Here is a 13,736-nt window from a genome sequence, read left to right on the forward strand (position 1 = left end):
GGCTGCTCCATGGCACGTGTGGAGCAGCTCCAGAGGGTCTCAGCCCAGCTCCTAACCCCTTTGTCACTCCAGTTGCACTCCAGGAAGATCCAGGTGGATACTCTGCAATGATTTCAGTGCTCACACGCTGCTGCTTGGACGTTTTACTGAGTGAGGTCACTTTCATTTGCTATTTGAAATTATTTGCTGATAATTTCTGCTCCCCTGCAGCCCAGTGCAGGAGTGCAGGCTGAGCCCCAGGTGAAACACAACAGCCACGCACAGAAATCAGGGGGAGGATTTTCAGGCCTCTCTCCCTGCTCTCGGTGGGGTTTCTGGGCGCTGTTGGGTGGAGTTTTTGTGGCGTTTTCTGCCTCGGACACACGGTGGCGATGGAAATCACCTTTTCCTGCAGAGCGTCGGGCTCTGGAGTGCTCGGTAGCCACACGTGCGTGTCCCCCAGCATGGAAGGATGAAATATTTCTGTTCAGTCCCAAATAACCGCTGACATTTCAACTGGCCGAGGCTCCAGAGAACCCAGAACACTTTCTCATAAGCTTTGATATTATTTGAATTAAGATGTTTGTGTTAAAAACAAGAGCCAGGGGAGTCTCGTGGGCTGGTGTTTGGCTTTAAGGGGTGATGTGACCTTTCTGTCTGTTCCTTGGCTGCCAGGACACGCGTGGTGCCAGGCTGGCAGTGTCACCACCCCCCTCACCCGGCGTGATCTGTGCTGTGTTTGCACTGGGGGTGTCACCAGAGCCTGGTCAGGAGAGGTGGAACCAGCACTTGGTGTCACAAGAGGTAAAAGCATTTCCCTTGTGTGTTTTGGAGTTTGTTAACTCAGGCTAAACTTCCTTTTTTTTGAGAGAGCAGAGCGGCATGAGTTCACAGTGCACATGCTTGGAAGTCATGGCATGAGATTGGAGCAGGGAAAGGATGCTGGGTGCATTTACCACCCCTCCTACCACCACACAACGTGGTTATGATTCAAACATTTAAAAGAAACCCGTTGCAAAGTGTGTCTGAACCCTGTGAAACAATTATTCCTGCCCAGACTTGACTCCCAGGATCATTTTGTTGGAAAAGACCTCCCAGACCATTGAGTCCAGCCTGGCTTGTCACCCAGCCCAGAGCACTGAGTGCCACATCCAGGCTTTCCTTGGACGGCTCCAGGCATGGGGACCCCGCCACTGTCACCAGTTTAATTTCATGGAATCTCCTGAACTGGGAGGGACCCACAAGGATCGGCCTCTCTGTCCTCCAGCTGATCATTCCACGTGCCCTCAGCCTCTCCTCACATGCCTTCCCCTCCAGACCCTGCACCATCCTCATAGCCCAAACAACCTCCTTCCAAATCCAAATCTGCGCTGGGTTTTTAAGTTAATGTCTTAAACTCTCTCTTTTCCATGTGTTCGTGCCTCTGTGTGCCCTTGAATGGAGGAGTTGCTGCAGGATTTCAGAGTGTGAAGCAATCCCTCCCCAGCAGTGTTGGGACAGCGTTTGGAGCTGGATGGATGTGCTGGGCTGGGCAGGCAGAGTGCAGGTGCAGGTTTTAGCAGGCCTGGAGCTCTGGGAGCAGCAGCCAGGATGAACTCAGTGCCTGTTGTAATCTCCTGGTTTGGTAAGTTCTGTATGTAGTTATTATCGGTGATTTGGGACCAGCCCCTCAGCAAGCCAAGCACTCCCCCTCACTCCTGCAGCACTTGGGATTTAGCACTGGAGAGGATTAACCAACACCAAACCCATTCTCTTTAGCTCCTCCATGAAATACTTACTCAGAGGAGAATTCTTTGTGTGAAAGACACATCTATAGCTATGCATTTATGTCTACAGAGTTAAAAATAAAAATGTCCATGCCCAAATTTTCCAGATTTAATGCAAGTGGATGTGAGAATATGCTCTGTTCCCCCAATAATTTTATTAACTACAAGCTCCCAAACTGGATTTTCTGGGCATTTCTTGCCTGCAGTGGGCACCCATCCCACCACGTGCAATTTCCTGCAGTCTCACACCCGCTGGTGGAAATTATCTGTATTTGGGAGCATGGATCCCACTTCTGTGCAGATCCTCGTGGTGCCTGGCACCTCCAGCAGGATCAGCCAGCACAGCTCACCACATCCAGCAGCATTAGCATTTAAACTTGTGTTACTCCTTCCATTTGAATTTCAGCAACCCTGTAATGGCGCAGAGTTCAAATAAAACACAAAATGTGCAAAGAAGGAAGAGGAGGAGTTCTTTAAACCATTGTCCGTCGGCAGAACAAGCAGCTGAAGGTCAGAGCCAAGCAGGAGGTGCTGGCAGTGCCTGGCCCTGCTTGGCCGTGTCCTCAGCACCTGTCACCAGCCCTGTCCTCTGTGCCTGAGCCAAGGCAGGGACCGGCCAGTGTCCCCGAGCCACGCGGGCCCCTCGTGCGCAGGGACCGGCCACAGGGGCACCTGGTCCCTCCCTGCTGACCGAGGGGCGCGGCAGAGCACACGGCTCCGGGCTGCTGCTGACCGTGCTGCAGGATGGACACTCCGGCTGTCCCGGGGGTCCCGGCTGTCCCGGGGGTCCCGGCTGTCCCGGCTGTCCCGGGGGTCGCGGGTTCGTGTCCGGGCGCGGCCCCGCCCGGCGCTCAGGCCACGGGCATCGCCCCACGGGCCCCGCCCCCGCGGCACCTCCCCATTGGTCACGCCCCCCGCCGCGGCCCGGGCGGCGGCCAATGGGAGCGGCGCGGGGCGGGGCGCGCGCGGGGCGGGGCGCGCGGGGCCTGACCCGAGGTAACCCCGATCCCGATCACACCACCGGGGGGCGGTGCGGGGGCGGGGCCGGCGGGCGCGGGGCGGGGCCGGGGCGGGGCCGCGCGGGGAGCGCCAGGCCGGGGGCCCGCGGCGCCTCCGCTGCACCGGCACCGTGAGGTGAGGGCGGGGCCGCGCCGGGGGGCGCGCCGGAGCGCGGGGGGAGCGCGGGGGGCTCGCCGCACCGGCGGGCGCGGGGCTGGGCGGGGCGGGGCCGGGCCGGCTGTGCCGTGCCGCGCCGCGGGAGATGGCCGGGCCATGCCGTGCCGGGCGGGCGGGACCTGGCCGGGCGCCGCGCCGGCGGGAGGCGGCCATGCCGTGCCGTGCCGTGCCGTGCCGTGCCGTGCCGTGCCGAGCCGAGCCGAGCCGAGCTGAACCGAGCTGTGCCGGCGGGAGATGGCGGCATGCCGGGCCGAGCCGGCTCGGGCTGAGCCCAGCAGCGCCGGGCCGAGCTGAGCCGGGACGGGACGGGCGGGGGTCTCCCGGGCCGGAGCCGCCCCTCCCCGCCGCTGCAGCCGCCGCCCGGTTCCTCCCGGTTCCTCCCGGTTCCTCCCGGTTCCTCCCGGTTCCTCCCGGTTCCACGCGCTCCGTCCGGGCCGGCCCGGGCCGCGCTGAGCCGGTGCCGTCGCTGGCGTGGCCTCGCCGGTCTCCCGTAGCCTGAAAGGAGCAGCACGTGGGCGGCGGAGAGTCCGGTCCGAGCGGGCCGGGGCCGGGGCCGGGGCCGGGCCGGGCATCCCTCCTCCGTCTGATCCTGCTGCTGTGCCTGGGAATTTCGGGATCCCGGGGAACGGCCTGGGTCCGGCTCTGCCGAGGGGCTGAGAGCAGCCCTGAGATGCTCAAAACCGGTCAAGTTTTAAAAGCAGATCGGCCATCCCGTATTTGTTCTTGCCCTTCCATTCTCCTAAATATTCTTGAAGAAGTTTAAAATGAGAAGAAGTACTGCGTTTGGAAGTATCTGAAGCGTGAGTGGAGTCTGTTCCAGTTTAGCAGGCAGGAAATATTCAGCGAAGTGTTTGAGTGATGCCAAAATCTCTCCGAGACAGTGGGACTCAGACAGTCTCGAGTGTTTTAGCAAACTGGGATAGCTGTAAATACAGGCTCTTATTTTGGCCTCTGGAGGTTTAGGCTGGATAATGGGAAACAGTTCTTCCCTGGAGGGTGCTGGCACTGCCCAGGCTCCCCAGGGCACGGCCCTGAGGCTGCCAGAGCTCCAGGGATGCCCAGGGTGGGATTTGGGCAGGGCTGGGAGCTGCCCTGGGTGATCCTGTGAGTCCCTTCCAGCTCAGGGTGTTCCACGATTCTGTCAATCTACATCCACAGGTGGAAAGTTCTAGGCAGTTGCTTTTCTCCTGATATCCAGCGTAGCCCTGCCCTGGCCCAGCTCCAGCTGTTCCTTCGGGTCACAGGGAGCAGGAATGGGAGCTGCAGCCCCTGGTGAGTGTCCCTTCATCCTGCTCCAGCTGGACAGACCCTCAGCCCTGCTCGTGAGGCCCCTCCAGACCCTTCCCCGCGCTCTGTCCCTCCTCTGGGCACCCTCCATCAGCTCTGGCTCTTTCTGAGGTGGTGAGGAGCCCTTGGAGCACAGCTCTGGGGCTGTTTGGCTGTGTTTTGGGCCGGGATGAGGCAATGCCCAATGATTAACCAGGAGGCAGGCTCAGGTAGGGCAGGCTCAGGTGGGGCTGCCGTGGGGGCGTTAAAGGAGCGTGGCCAGGGAGCACCGGGGCTGTCCAGAGCTGGGCACCCTCTGCTGCAGGAAGCTCCCTTCTCTCCCGAGCTGGAACTCCCCCCCCAGCCCTGGTACAGGTGAGCACCCTGCTGATTTTTACTGTTTTCATTTGGTTTTACCTTTTTTTTTTTCTGTGTTTCTCCAGGTGAGAGCACAAATCCATTTCGTCACTTTAAAGTGGTTCACGTTGATCAGCAATGCCACAGCTCTAATCAGGAGGCATTTGAGCACAGCTAGTGTTATTAATTTCCTTTTCATATGGCACATCAGTATGGTAGAAGTGTTGCTCTGATTCTTTGAAAGATCCCGCTGAAATACTGATGTTCTCTTCAGCTGTGGGTTTGTCTTTGGAATGGGATGGTTTAGAGAAGAACTGGAAACTTTAATTTCCACCTGTCATTGCCCAAGTTTCATGCCTGGGTATATTTTTACAGAATTAAAAGTGATTTTAATGTGAAGCTGCTATAAAACTTCTTAAGTCTGGTATTCTTACAAATGCATTTCAGGGTCAAGCCAAAGATGTGACTAGCAGCAGAGCAGTGGAGGAGTGAAGTGGGGCTTGTTTTGCCTCAGGCAAAACCAGGCAGGCACTTTCTGGGTCTGGGTTGCAGAGTTTGATTTGGGTGTTGGATGCCTGGACAGCTGCTGGGAGCTGGAGCTGATTTCCCTGGAGCAGGGAGCACAGCGAGGCTCGGTCTGTGTGGATCCAGCTGTGCCTGAATGTGTTCCTGCATCTGGGCAGGCTCAGAGCTGTTCCCTGGCCTCACCTCAGCACGGGACTGAGCTCTCAGGCTTCATCCTTCCACAAGCTGCTGTGTTTGTATATATCCCTCTATATGTGTATAGATTATACGAGTATATTTATAAAATATACCTCTCCATGTGTCTAGCTAATGGAAGTGTATTTTTGTGTATGTTACACACCTCTATATTTATATGTATTCACCTCCATAGCTGTATATATCTAAAGTTTACCTTTCTATTTCTGTATGTGAAATATACCAGTGTACAGTGCACAGCCTTGTGTATTTCACTGATGGCCCTGAAATCCAGAGGCTCCTGTGAGGAGATCCCTGAGAAAGCCCCTGTGTAATTTAGCCCCAGACAATGCTGAAATTAATTTAAATATGAACGAGGACTCTCTGTGTGCTGAGAGCAGGCCAAGCTTATCACTCCAGCACAAGGCTGATTGCACAACCCCAGCGGAACTGCTGCTGTGGGACTGGCTGCCAGGGCTTGGAAGTGCCTTGGGAAATGGTCCTGAGTGGGGTTTCATGGATAGCAGCTGGGATTTTGGGAGCTGAGTTGGACAAACGATGTGCTGGAGTGAACTCGTGTGAGCGTGGCACTGCCTGGCCTCGGGTGGATGGTTTCTCATGGGATATTTGAGTGAAACGCCTCCCTTCCTGTCCCTCTGCTTCTAAAAAACCCCAAATCCTTGAAACTTGCTTATTAATGTATCAGTTATTGAAATTAGAAAAGGTTTTCTTCAATGAAGTGGGGCTGAAGTTTGGCTGCATCCCAACCTCTTTGGCGCTGGTGATTGTGCCAACAGTAAATCTGTCTGGAAGAAAAACTTGAGGAGAGATCTGGTGCCAGGATAAATATCCACATAAATACTGTCTGCATCTTTGTATGCACAAACAAAATTGGATTTGTGCTGTCTGAGCACCTCAGCTAAAGGAGTCTCCCTGCCTGGTTTAGCTTGCACATCACAGGTGCACAGGGAAACTTTCTGGTCATGCTTCCCCTTCTTCTAATCTCTACCCTCAAAAAAGATTTTTAAAAATGCTTTTACTGTCCATGTCAGACAGATATTTGTGTCTTTTCAGTTATAAAATGGTTAATGATGCCTCTGCCCCATGAAGTGGCCACGGGGCAAGTGGGGTTTGTGGGAGGAGTGATGTCAACACAGGATCTGATCTAAATAACTCAGCCAAGCGCCTTCATGGCAGAAGTGCATGAGCCAGTTGGATGAGTTCTGAGCTCTCAGTCTCTGGTGGAGAGCAGCAGTGGGGTGTTTAGGGATTGCTCTGGCTGCAGATGCCTCCCTGGGCCCATCATGTCCCGTTCCTGGGACCCCACGGGGCAGGTTTCGGTGCTGCATCCCTGGGTACCAGCGCTGTAATTAGCAGGGCTGATGAGGCTTTCCCTCCCTGGGGTTCAGCTGGAGCCAGCCAGCAGGTGACAGAAGAGGTTTGGTACCAGTAGAGAGTGCTGGCACACCCCTCTGTTCCCGGCAGGTGGGACAGCAGGTCTCGCAGAAGATTCCGGAAGGATGGAGCAGCAGGAGGTGCCAGGGCTGGACTCGGGCACTGCAGGTTTAGCTCCTGGGTTAGTCTCCACCTGGAGCAAGCCAGCCAGCCTGTGGTGTGCCTGTGGGGTTTTTTTGGGATGGTTTTGATGGTGTAAACAGGAAAACACACATGGGATATGCCTCACTATAACCTGAATGTTTACTTCCTAATTCTTTTCTTTTCCAGTTCCTTTTGGAAGTGGCTCACTGCGCAGATTGCACGGATATCAAGAGGTGAGTGCACTCCTCAGTTCCTAATGGTGTGTTTGCAGCTGGCTGTAGCTGTCAAATAAGTGCAGCAATGTCAGGCAGAGCGGGGAATATCAAATGTTTATTCCCCATCCCACCTTTGTGCTGTGGGGTATCCCTTCGTTTTGCTTTCTCAGTTGAGATTATTCTTTTGACTTTAAAGTAAATGCTTTCATTCCCTGCTGGAATACTGGAACAGACCCATCCTGGAAGTGTCCAAGGCCAGGAGCAGCCTGGGCTGGTGGAAGGTGTCCCTGCCCATAGCAGGGGGTGGGGTGGGATGAGATTTGAGTCCCTTCCAGCCCAAACCAGTAAGGGATTCTCTGATCCTGTGATTTTTGATACTTGGAGTCCCCTGCCTTTGTCTAAAGGTTTTGGGTCTGGTGTCTGGGGTTATTTTGGTGGAATTTTTTTTCTCCTTAAGTGCCTCCTGCAGCTTTGTCTGAGGTGGGAGGTTCTGCACCCTGTGACTCTCAGAGTCCTCGTGCAAGCAGGGATGCCAGTGCTTGGAGCAGAACTATTTTTGACCCCGCTCTCAGGCTTCAGCTCTGCCCTTTTAACCTTGCCTTTCCCACCAGTGCACCTGGCTTTGCCTTCCAGGGGTGGCTATTCACCACTCTGGCTTTGTCCTGTCCTGTGCAGTGCTGAGAGCCCAGTTTGGGGGAGCCATGGAGGAGCCCTCTGAGGCCAGCAAGGGCGCGGACGCCGGCGCGCACTCGCGCTTCATCATCGGCTCCGTCTCCGAGGACAACTCCGAGGATGAGACCAGCTCCCTGGTGAAGCTGGACCTGCTGGAGGAGAAGGAGAGGTCCCTGTCCCCTGCCTCGGTCTGCTCCGACTCCCTCTCCGACCTGGGGCTCCCCAATGCTCAGGATGGCCCGGCCAGCCACATGAGGTATGGACACAGAGTAAATCAGGGTTCTCATGTCAGGTATGGACACAGAGTAAATCAGGGTTCTCATGTCAGGTATGGACACAGATTAAATCAGAGCTCTCATGTCAGGTATGGACACAGAATAAATCAGAGTTCTCTTGTGAGGTATGGACACAGAGTAAATCAGAGCTCTCATGTCAGGTATGGACACAGAGTAAATCAGAGCTCTCATGTCAGGTATGGACACAGATTAAATCAGGGTTCTCATGTCAGGTATGGACACAGAGTAAATCAGAGCTCTCATGTCAGGTATGGACACAGAATAAATCAGAGCTCTCATGTCAGGTATGGACACAGATTAAATCAGAGCTCTCATGTCAGGTATGGACACAGAGTAAATCAGAGCTCTCATGTCAGGTATGGACACAGAGTAAATCAGAGTTCTCATGTCAGGTATGGACACAGAGTAAATCAGAGTTCTCATGTCAGGTATGGACACAGAGTAAATCAAAGGTGTCAATTACACAAAATACTTAAGCCTCTGCATCCATACGTGAGGTATGGATGCAGAGTTAAATCAAAGTTCTCACCTAAGTTATGGACACAGAGTTAAATCAGAGTTCTCATGTGAGGTATGGACACAGAGTTAAATCAAAGGTGTCAGTTACATAAAATACTTAAGCCACATGAGGTATGGACACAGTTAAATCAGAGTTCTCACGTAAGGTATGGACACAGAGTTAAATCAAAGGTGTCAATTACATAAAATACTTAAGCCATGTGAGGTATGGACACAGAGTTAAAACAAAGTTCTCCATTAAATAAAATAGTTAAGCCACAAGAGGTATGGATACAGAGTTATATCAAAGTTCTCTATTAAATTAAATTGTTAATTAAAGTTCTCCAGGCTTTTTCCCTTGTCAATTCCAAAGATAATCCAAAGGTTCAGCTTTATACCCGTGTTTGGCTTCAAGTGTCGCTCTGGCATTCTGTTTCTAAATGACCTCTTGTATGTTTATCTGTATCAAAGCCTTTGGTTTTCCTTTGCCTTTAGTGAAATATTTGTGCCTAAATTCCTTAAGCACCGTGCCTGTCTTGTCCTGGCTTTCAGAAAATGGAAGTGTCTTCACTGAGATATTTCAAGTTTTCACTCGTGTGGGGTTTTTCTGGGCCCTGTTTGTTGAGAGCAAGAACAATATTTGCTTGTTTTGTCTTTGCACGGGATTTGCTGCTTTCAGTGCAGCCACAGAATTGGCAGTGGATAGGATCAGTGGCTCCATACTGGAAGTTTTTTGGTTAGGATAGGGAAGGTTGTACTGGCTGTAGTGAAGGCTGGAGTCCTGCAGTGTGCTGATTAACCAGGATTTAAGTGGTTTGTGCTGCCTGAGCTCAGGGTTGGTCTCAGGGCTCCCCACTCCTGATGCTCTGTGAGTGAGCCATGAGCTGGCCTTTTGGGGTGGTGCTGATGCTGCTTCCTTGTCCAAAGGCCCCTTTATTTTCAGCTGTTGCTGATTTCCATTCCTGGAGAGGGATGTGCCTGTGGGATTGTCCCTGTTGGACCCTGGGCACTTCTCAGATCAGTTTCCCAGTGCCTGGGCAGCCTGGCTTCACTCTCCCATGGATCCTTCATTTGTTTGCATATTCCAGGAGATCTGCTCTTTCTGCCTGTGCCTTCCCATTCCAGGAGCACCCAGGGCGGTGTGGATCCCACTCCAGTTTTACTGGACAATCCCTCACTGCCTTTGCTGTGCTGCTTTTGAAGGAATTTTGATTCCAGCAAGGCTTCCTGACCAGTGCTATTTACACAACCTTGTTCTTGTGTTTTACTGGTTTCTTTGCTCGTGCAGGCTAAGGAATTGTAATCTCTGCTTTTTTTGGTGTTTCCCTTCCCAGTGTAGGGAGAAGCCTCTGGGATGACAGAGTCCCAAAGCCCAGGCTGGGGCAGAGGGGGGACGTTGCTCTGTGCCTGACAGAGCTGTCCTGGTCAGGCTGCTGGGCATGTTCAGCCAGCTGGCACTTGCACAACTGATGCAAAACCTTAAAGCAAATTTGCAGAGGCTTGCCTTTCCACAGCCTGCCAGTTGCAATGATCTGGCAGCACAAAAGGTAATTTTGAAGCAGGAAACTGTAACTATATACAGCTTAGGGACAGAAGAAATTGGATGAGCACCTAACCACAAGTGTGCAAATGGAAATATCAGAGGAAGAAACTCTCAGGACAGTGTCTGGCCCCAGAGTGCAATAGGTGTGCAACCTTGGGCACCTCTGTTGTAACCTGCTTACTTTGGCAGTCCCTTTGGGGAGCACTTGACTTTTGAGTTAAATTGGAGAGAAATGCCAATTCAAATAGAAAAGTTACAGCATTATGGGCTGTTTTTCTAAGATAAACTCAGGTGAGCTGAAATACTTTCCAGGGTGGTCGTCTCTTTCATCAGGAGATTTCTAAATCATGTTTACAGATGGAGAAACTGAGACAAAGACAACAGCAAAGACAAGTTCAACAGCTTGCCTGGAGTCACTTTGTGTCATTTAATGGAACAGAGGTGCTCTGGCTTCCAGCTTCCTTTTGGTGCTCACAGGGGCACCACACTGTGTAAGGTGATAAAGGAAATGTCACAGGCAGTTCTGTACACTTGGACACAAGGTGCAGGTCCAGGGCAGCACATCTTTTGGAAGAAGTTGCCAAAACCCTCTCCATGTGCTGGTGATTTTCCAGCAGGATTAAAATAGAGATGGCTGTGTTTGGGGCGAGGGGCTTTGCTGCAGAGCACTCCTCAGGGAGCAATCACAGTTAAAATGCAGGATTTACTCAGCTGCCAAAGGGTCTGGGAGGGCAGGTTTGTGTGACCTTATTGATCCTGTGCAGTGTTTATGCTGTTGCTGAAGTCACTCCTGCTGGGACAGGTTGTGCACTCTGGGCTCTCCTGCCCCTGGAGATCCATGGAGACCTTCAGGTGTGCCAGCTGGCTGCTGCTCTGGAGGGTTAAAAAGGAACTTTAAATTGCTGTGTGGATCATCAGCGCCCAAAAATTGGTGTGTGGGGACAGTAACCACCCAGACTGAATGCTCAGAGGGTCCCTGTTGCATTTTGCACCATCCAATAATGAAACCAAGCCTGCCAATTTTTTTTTCCTTTTCTCTGCCTGTGTTGTCTCTGAGTTCAGAAGTTTCCATCAACGCTTCCAACCAGTCCTGCTGGGATACAGTTTTCCTTGAAGTGACCTGTTACAGAGTTGCTGTGCTCCTCTCTGAAGTTTTAGTGGCAAATTAAGTAAACTCCTCCATAAATGCCCTTGGAAAGTACTTTGGGCCCATCTGTTCTGTTTAATAAATTGTTGTTGATTATTGCTAAATTTAATTTCTAGTTTCCGAGGCGGTATCTTGTATCAAATTCTTGTTTAAAATAGAACAAAACCTGGATGTCTTCTGGTATTTGTGCATCAGGGCTCTGGTTTCTGGGTGCACAGAGTCACCTGACAATCCACTTGTATCAGCTGAAAGGCAAATTTTTGGATGGAGTTCAGCTGTTACCTCATATGAAGCCCACAGAGTTTAGCTCACTGCTCCTAGCATTGGTTGGACTTCTCAGTGTCTCAATGAATGATGGGGATGCTTAAGCAGAACTAATCATCTGCTAAAGGAAATTTGGCCAAATGCCTCAATCTTAGCCTGGACAGCAGTGGTTGAGTGTGCCCAGCCTGGCACTGGGCCAAGGTGCCTGCTTAGAGTGACTGCACAGAGCCCTGGATGCAATGAAAGATCCTTTTGAGCCTCTTCTGAATTGAAAAAATTCCTTTGCAGCCCAGCAGGTTGTGGCTGGGAGGCTGCACTGAGGAGCATTGATGCTGTGGAGCTGTTGGTGCTGCTGTGGTTTTGGCCAGCTGTGGCAGGGAGGCACAAATGTGCTGTGGGGTCTGTGGGGCTGCTGCCCTGGGGATTTCTGCTCTGTGAGAAATCCTTGCTGTTCCAGGCTGTCTGCAGGTCCTGGTCCCCCTCTGGCTCTGTGCTGCTGGAGCTTCTCTGTGGGCTGATTTCTGAGGAAGGAACACCTTCCTCTATCCCAGCCTGGCCGTGGATGCTTCCAGGGATGGGGCAGCCCCAGCTTCTCTCCTGTGCCGAGCCCTCCCCACCCTCACAGGGAGGAATTTCTGCTTAATTTCTAATCTGAACCTGCCCTACTTCAGCTTAAGGCCATGAACTTCATCCACCTGGAGTGAAAAGTTGACTTCCTGCTCTCTCTGTTGAAAGAGAAGGAGGTGGTTTGGCCTCGTGGCTGTGCCTGGTTGTACTGATAAGGTGGGAATTACACGTGGGAATTGCAGCTCCTTCCTTCCCTGGAAGCTGCTCTGCTCCCTGAACAAACACCCTGTACAGCTCTGCTTGCCTCTCAGAAGCTGTATCCTTATTTTGGGGTTATTTTACTCCCTTTAGCCTCAGTGAACAGAAACGTCCTCTCTAAATTCAGTCATTTGTTGGGAGGTTCTGCAGAGATTCCCTGGCTGGGACACCCCAGTGTGACAGCCACGTGCTCACTTATCTAATCCTTCTGACTGAGAGATAACCAGTCTCACTGTGGTGAATTTAATGTGGGACTCCCCCACCTGCCCTGCCTGGTGTCAAAGGGTCCATTCTGGTGTTCTGCAGATCAGATCTGTCCAACACCTGAGCTCTGCCAAGGAGCACGGGGAGGGCTCAGTGCCAGGGCTCCAGTTCTCACTCTGCTGCACAGCCATGCTGCTGTTGTTGTTGTTGTTCACTTTTATCTTGGTGCCAGGGCTTGACCTGGAGAGCTTTGGGCTGTTTGCTGCTCTGGGAACGTGTGGAGTTTTATTCTTCATGAGGATGGAAAAGCAAAGCTCTTTTCTGTAGGTTTGGGAACCGGAGTATGGATGTTAATTTGATTTAGACTTGGCTGTTCGTTTGGGTTGATGTTTGGATTCAGTGGATGTTTTGAGTACCAGGGTGTTGCTTTTGGACTTGCAAGGAAGCTCAGTGATTTGGGCTGTGTGTCCTGGGAATGGCCCTGTTCCAAATGCACCTGGCAGGTAAACAGCCAGGTGTGTGGCTAGGAAAGGAACTTCTGGCAAACTGTTGGCACTTGGCTATTTGGGAGGAATCCTGGCAGCTTGTACCCGTTTGGGCTCTGTAAAAATTCCAGCTTTAGGCTAAAGACCTGCCTGGACTGATGCTGGCATGCTGTGTTAGCATGGAAGGGAAGTTATTTGCCAGGCAGTGCAGAGGGCTGGTTCTGCTCTGTGCTGCATCCTTTATTTAATTCCCTGAAATCCTGAGGCTCAGTTCATGTCAGAGCTGAGTCAAGTTTCATTTGTTTTGACCTGTAGGTGAAAACCAGGGCTTCACCTCCAGGAGCTGTGTCACACTGTGTCTGTGTGCCCGCACAAGCTGCCTCTGGCATTGCTCTCTGCAGCCCTGGAGAGCTATCCCTGCCACCTCCCCACTCCTGCTGACAATCCCACAGAAAATCCTGCAAGTGCACTGAACCCCTGGGGTCACAGAGCCTGCAGCAGCTCACCTGGGTGGGATGTGCTCACCTGGGCAGGATCCCCAGTGCTGCTGCATCCCCCTCCCCGTGGGTGCTGCATCCCCTCCACTGTGGGTGCTGCTGCTGCATCCCTCCCTCCCGTGGGTGCTGCTGCATCCCTCCCTCCCATGGGTGATGCTGCATCCCTCCCTCCCGTGGGTGCTGCTGCATCCCTCCCTCCCATGGGTGCTGCTGCATCCCTCCCTCTCTTGGGCGCTGCATCCCCGTGGGTGCCGCTGCATCCCTGCCGTGGGGGCTGTTTCGCCCGTTCCCGGTGTGCCCCGGCCCGG

General features: G+C 52.7%; 1 protein-coding gene across 3 annotated transcripts in view; it reads left to right on the top strand.

Annotated features, from left to right (window-relative positions):
- Positions 1–2,818: 2,818 nt before the first annotated feature.
- Positions 2,819–13,736, top strand: part of ACACA (acetyl-CoA carboxylase alpha) — a 98,000-nt gene continuing 87,082 nt past the window's right edge. For all 3 annotated transcript variants that reach the window (XM_084219352.1, XM_084219353.1, XM_084219356.1), the window contains exons 1-3: positions 2,819–2,879; positions 6,969–7,015; positions 7,673–7,925. In XM_084219352.1, the coding sequence (XP_084075478.1) occupies positions 7,699–7,925 (227 nt within the window). In that variant the 5' untranslated portion in view covers positions 2,819–2,879; positions 6,969–7,015; positions 7,673–7,698. The remainder of the gene's footprint in view (positions 2,880–6,968; positions 7,016–7,672; positions 7,926–13,736) is intronic.

The sequence above is a fragment of the Fringilla coelebs genome, assembly GCF_963513975.1.
Source record: "Fringilla coelebs genome assembly, chromosome: 20".
NCBI lineage: Eukaryota > Metazoa > Chordata > Aves > Passeriformes > Fringillidae > Fringilla > Fringilla coelebs.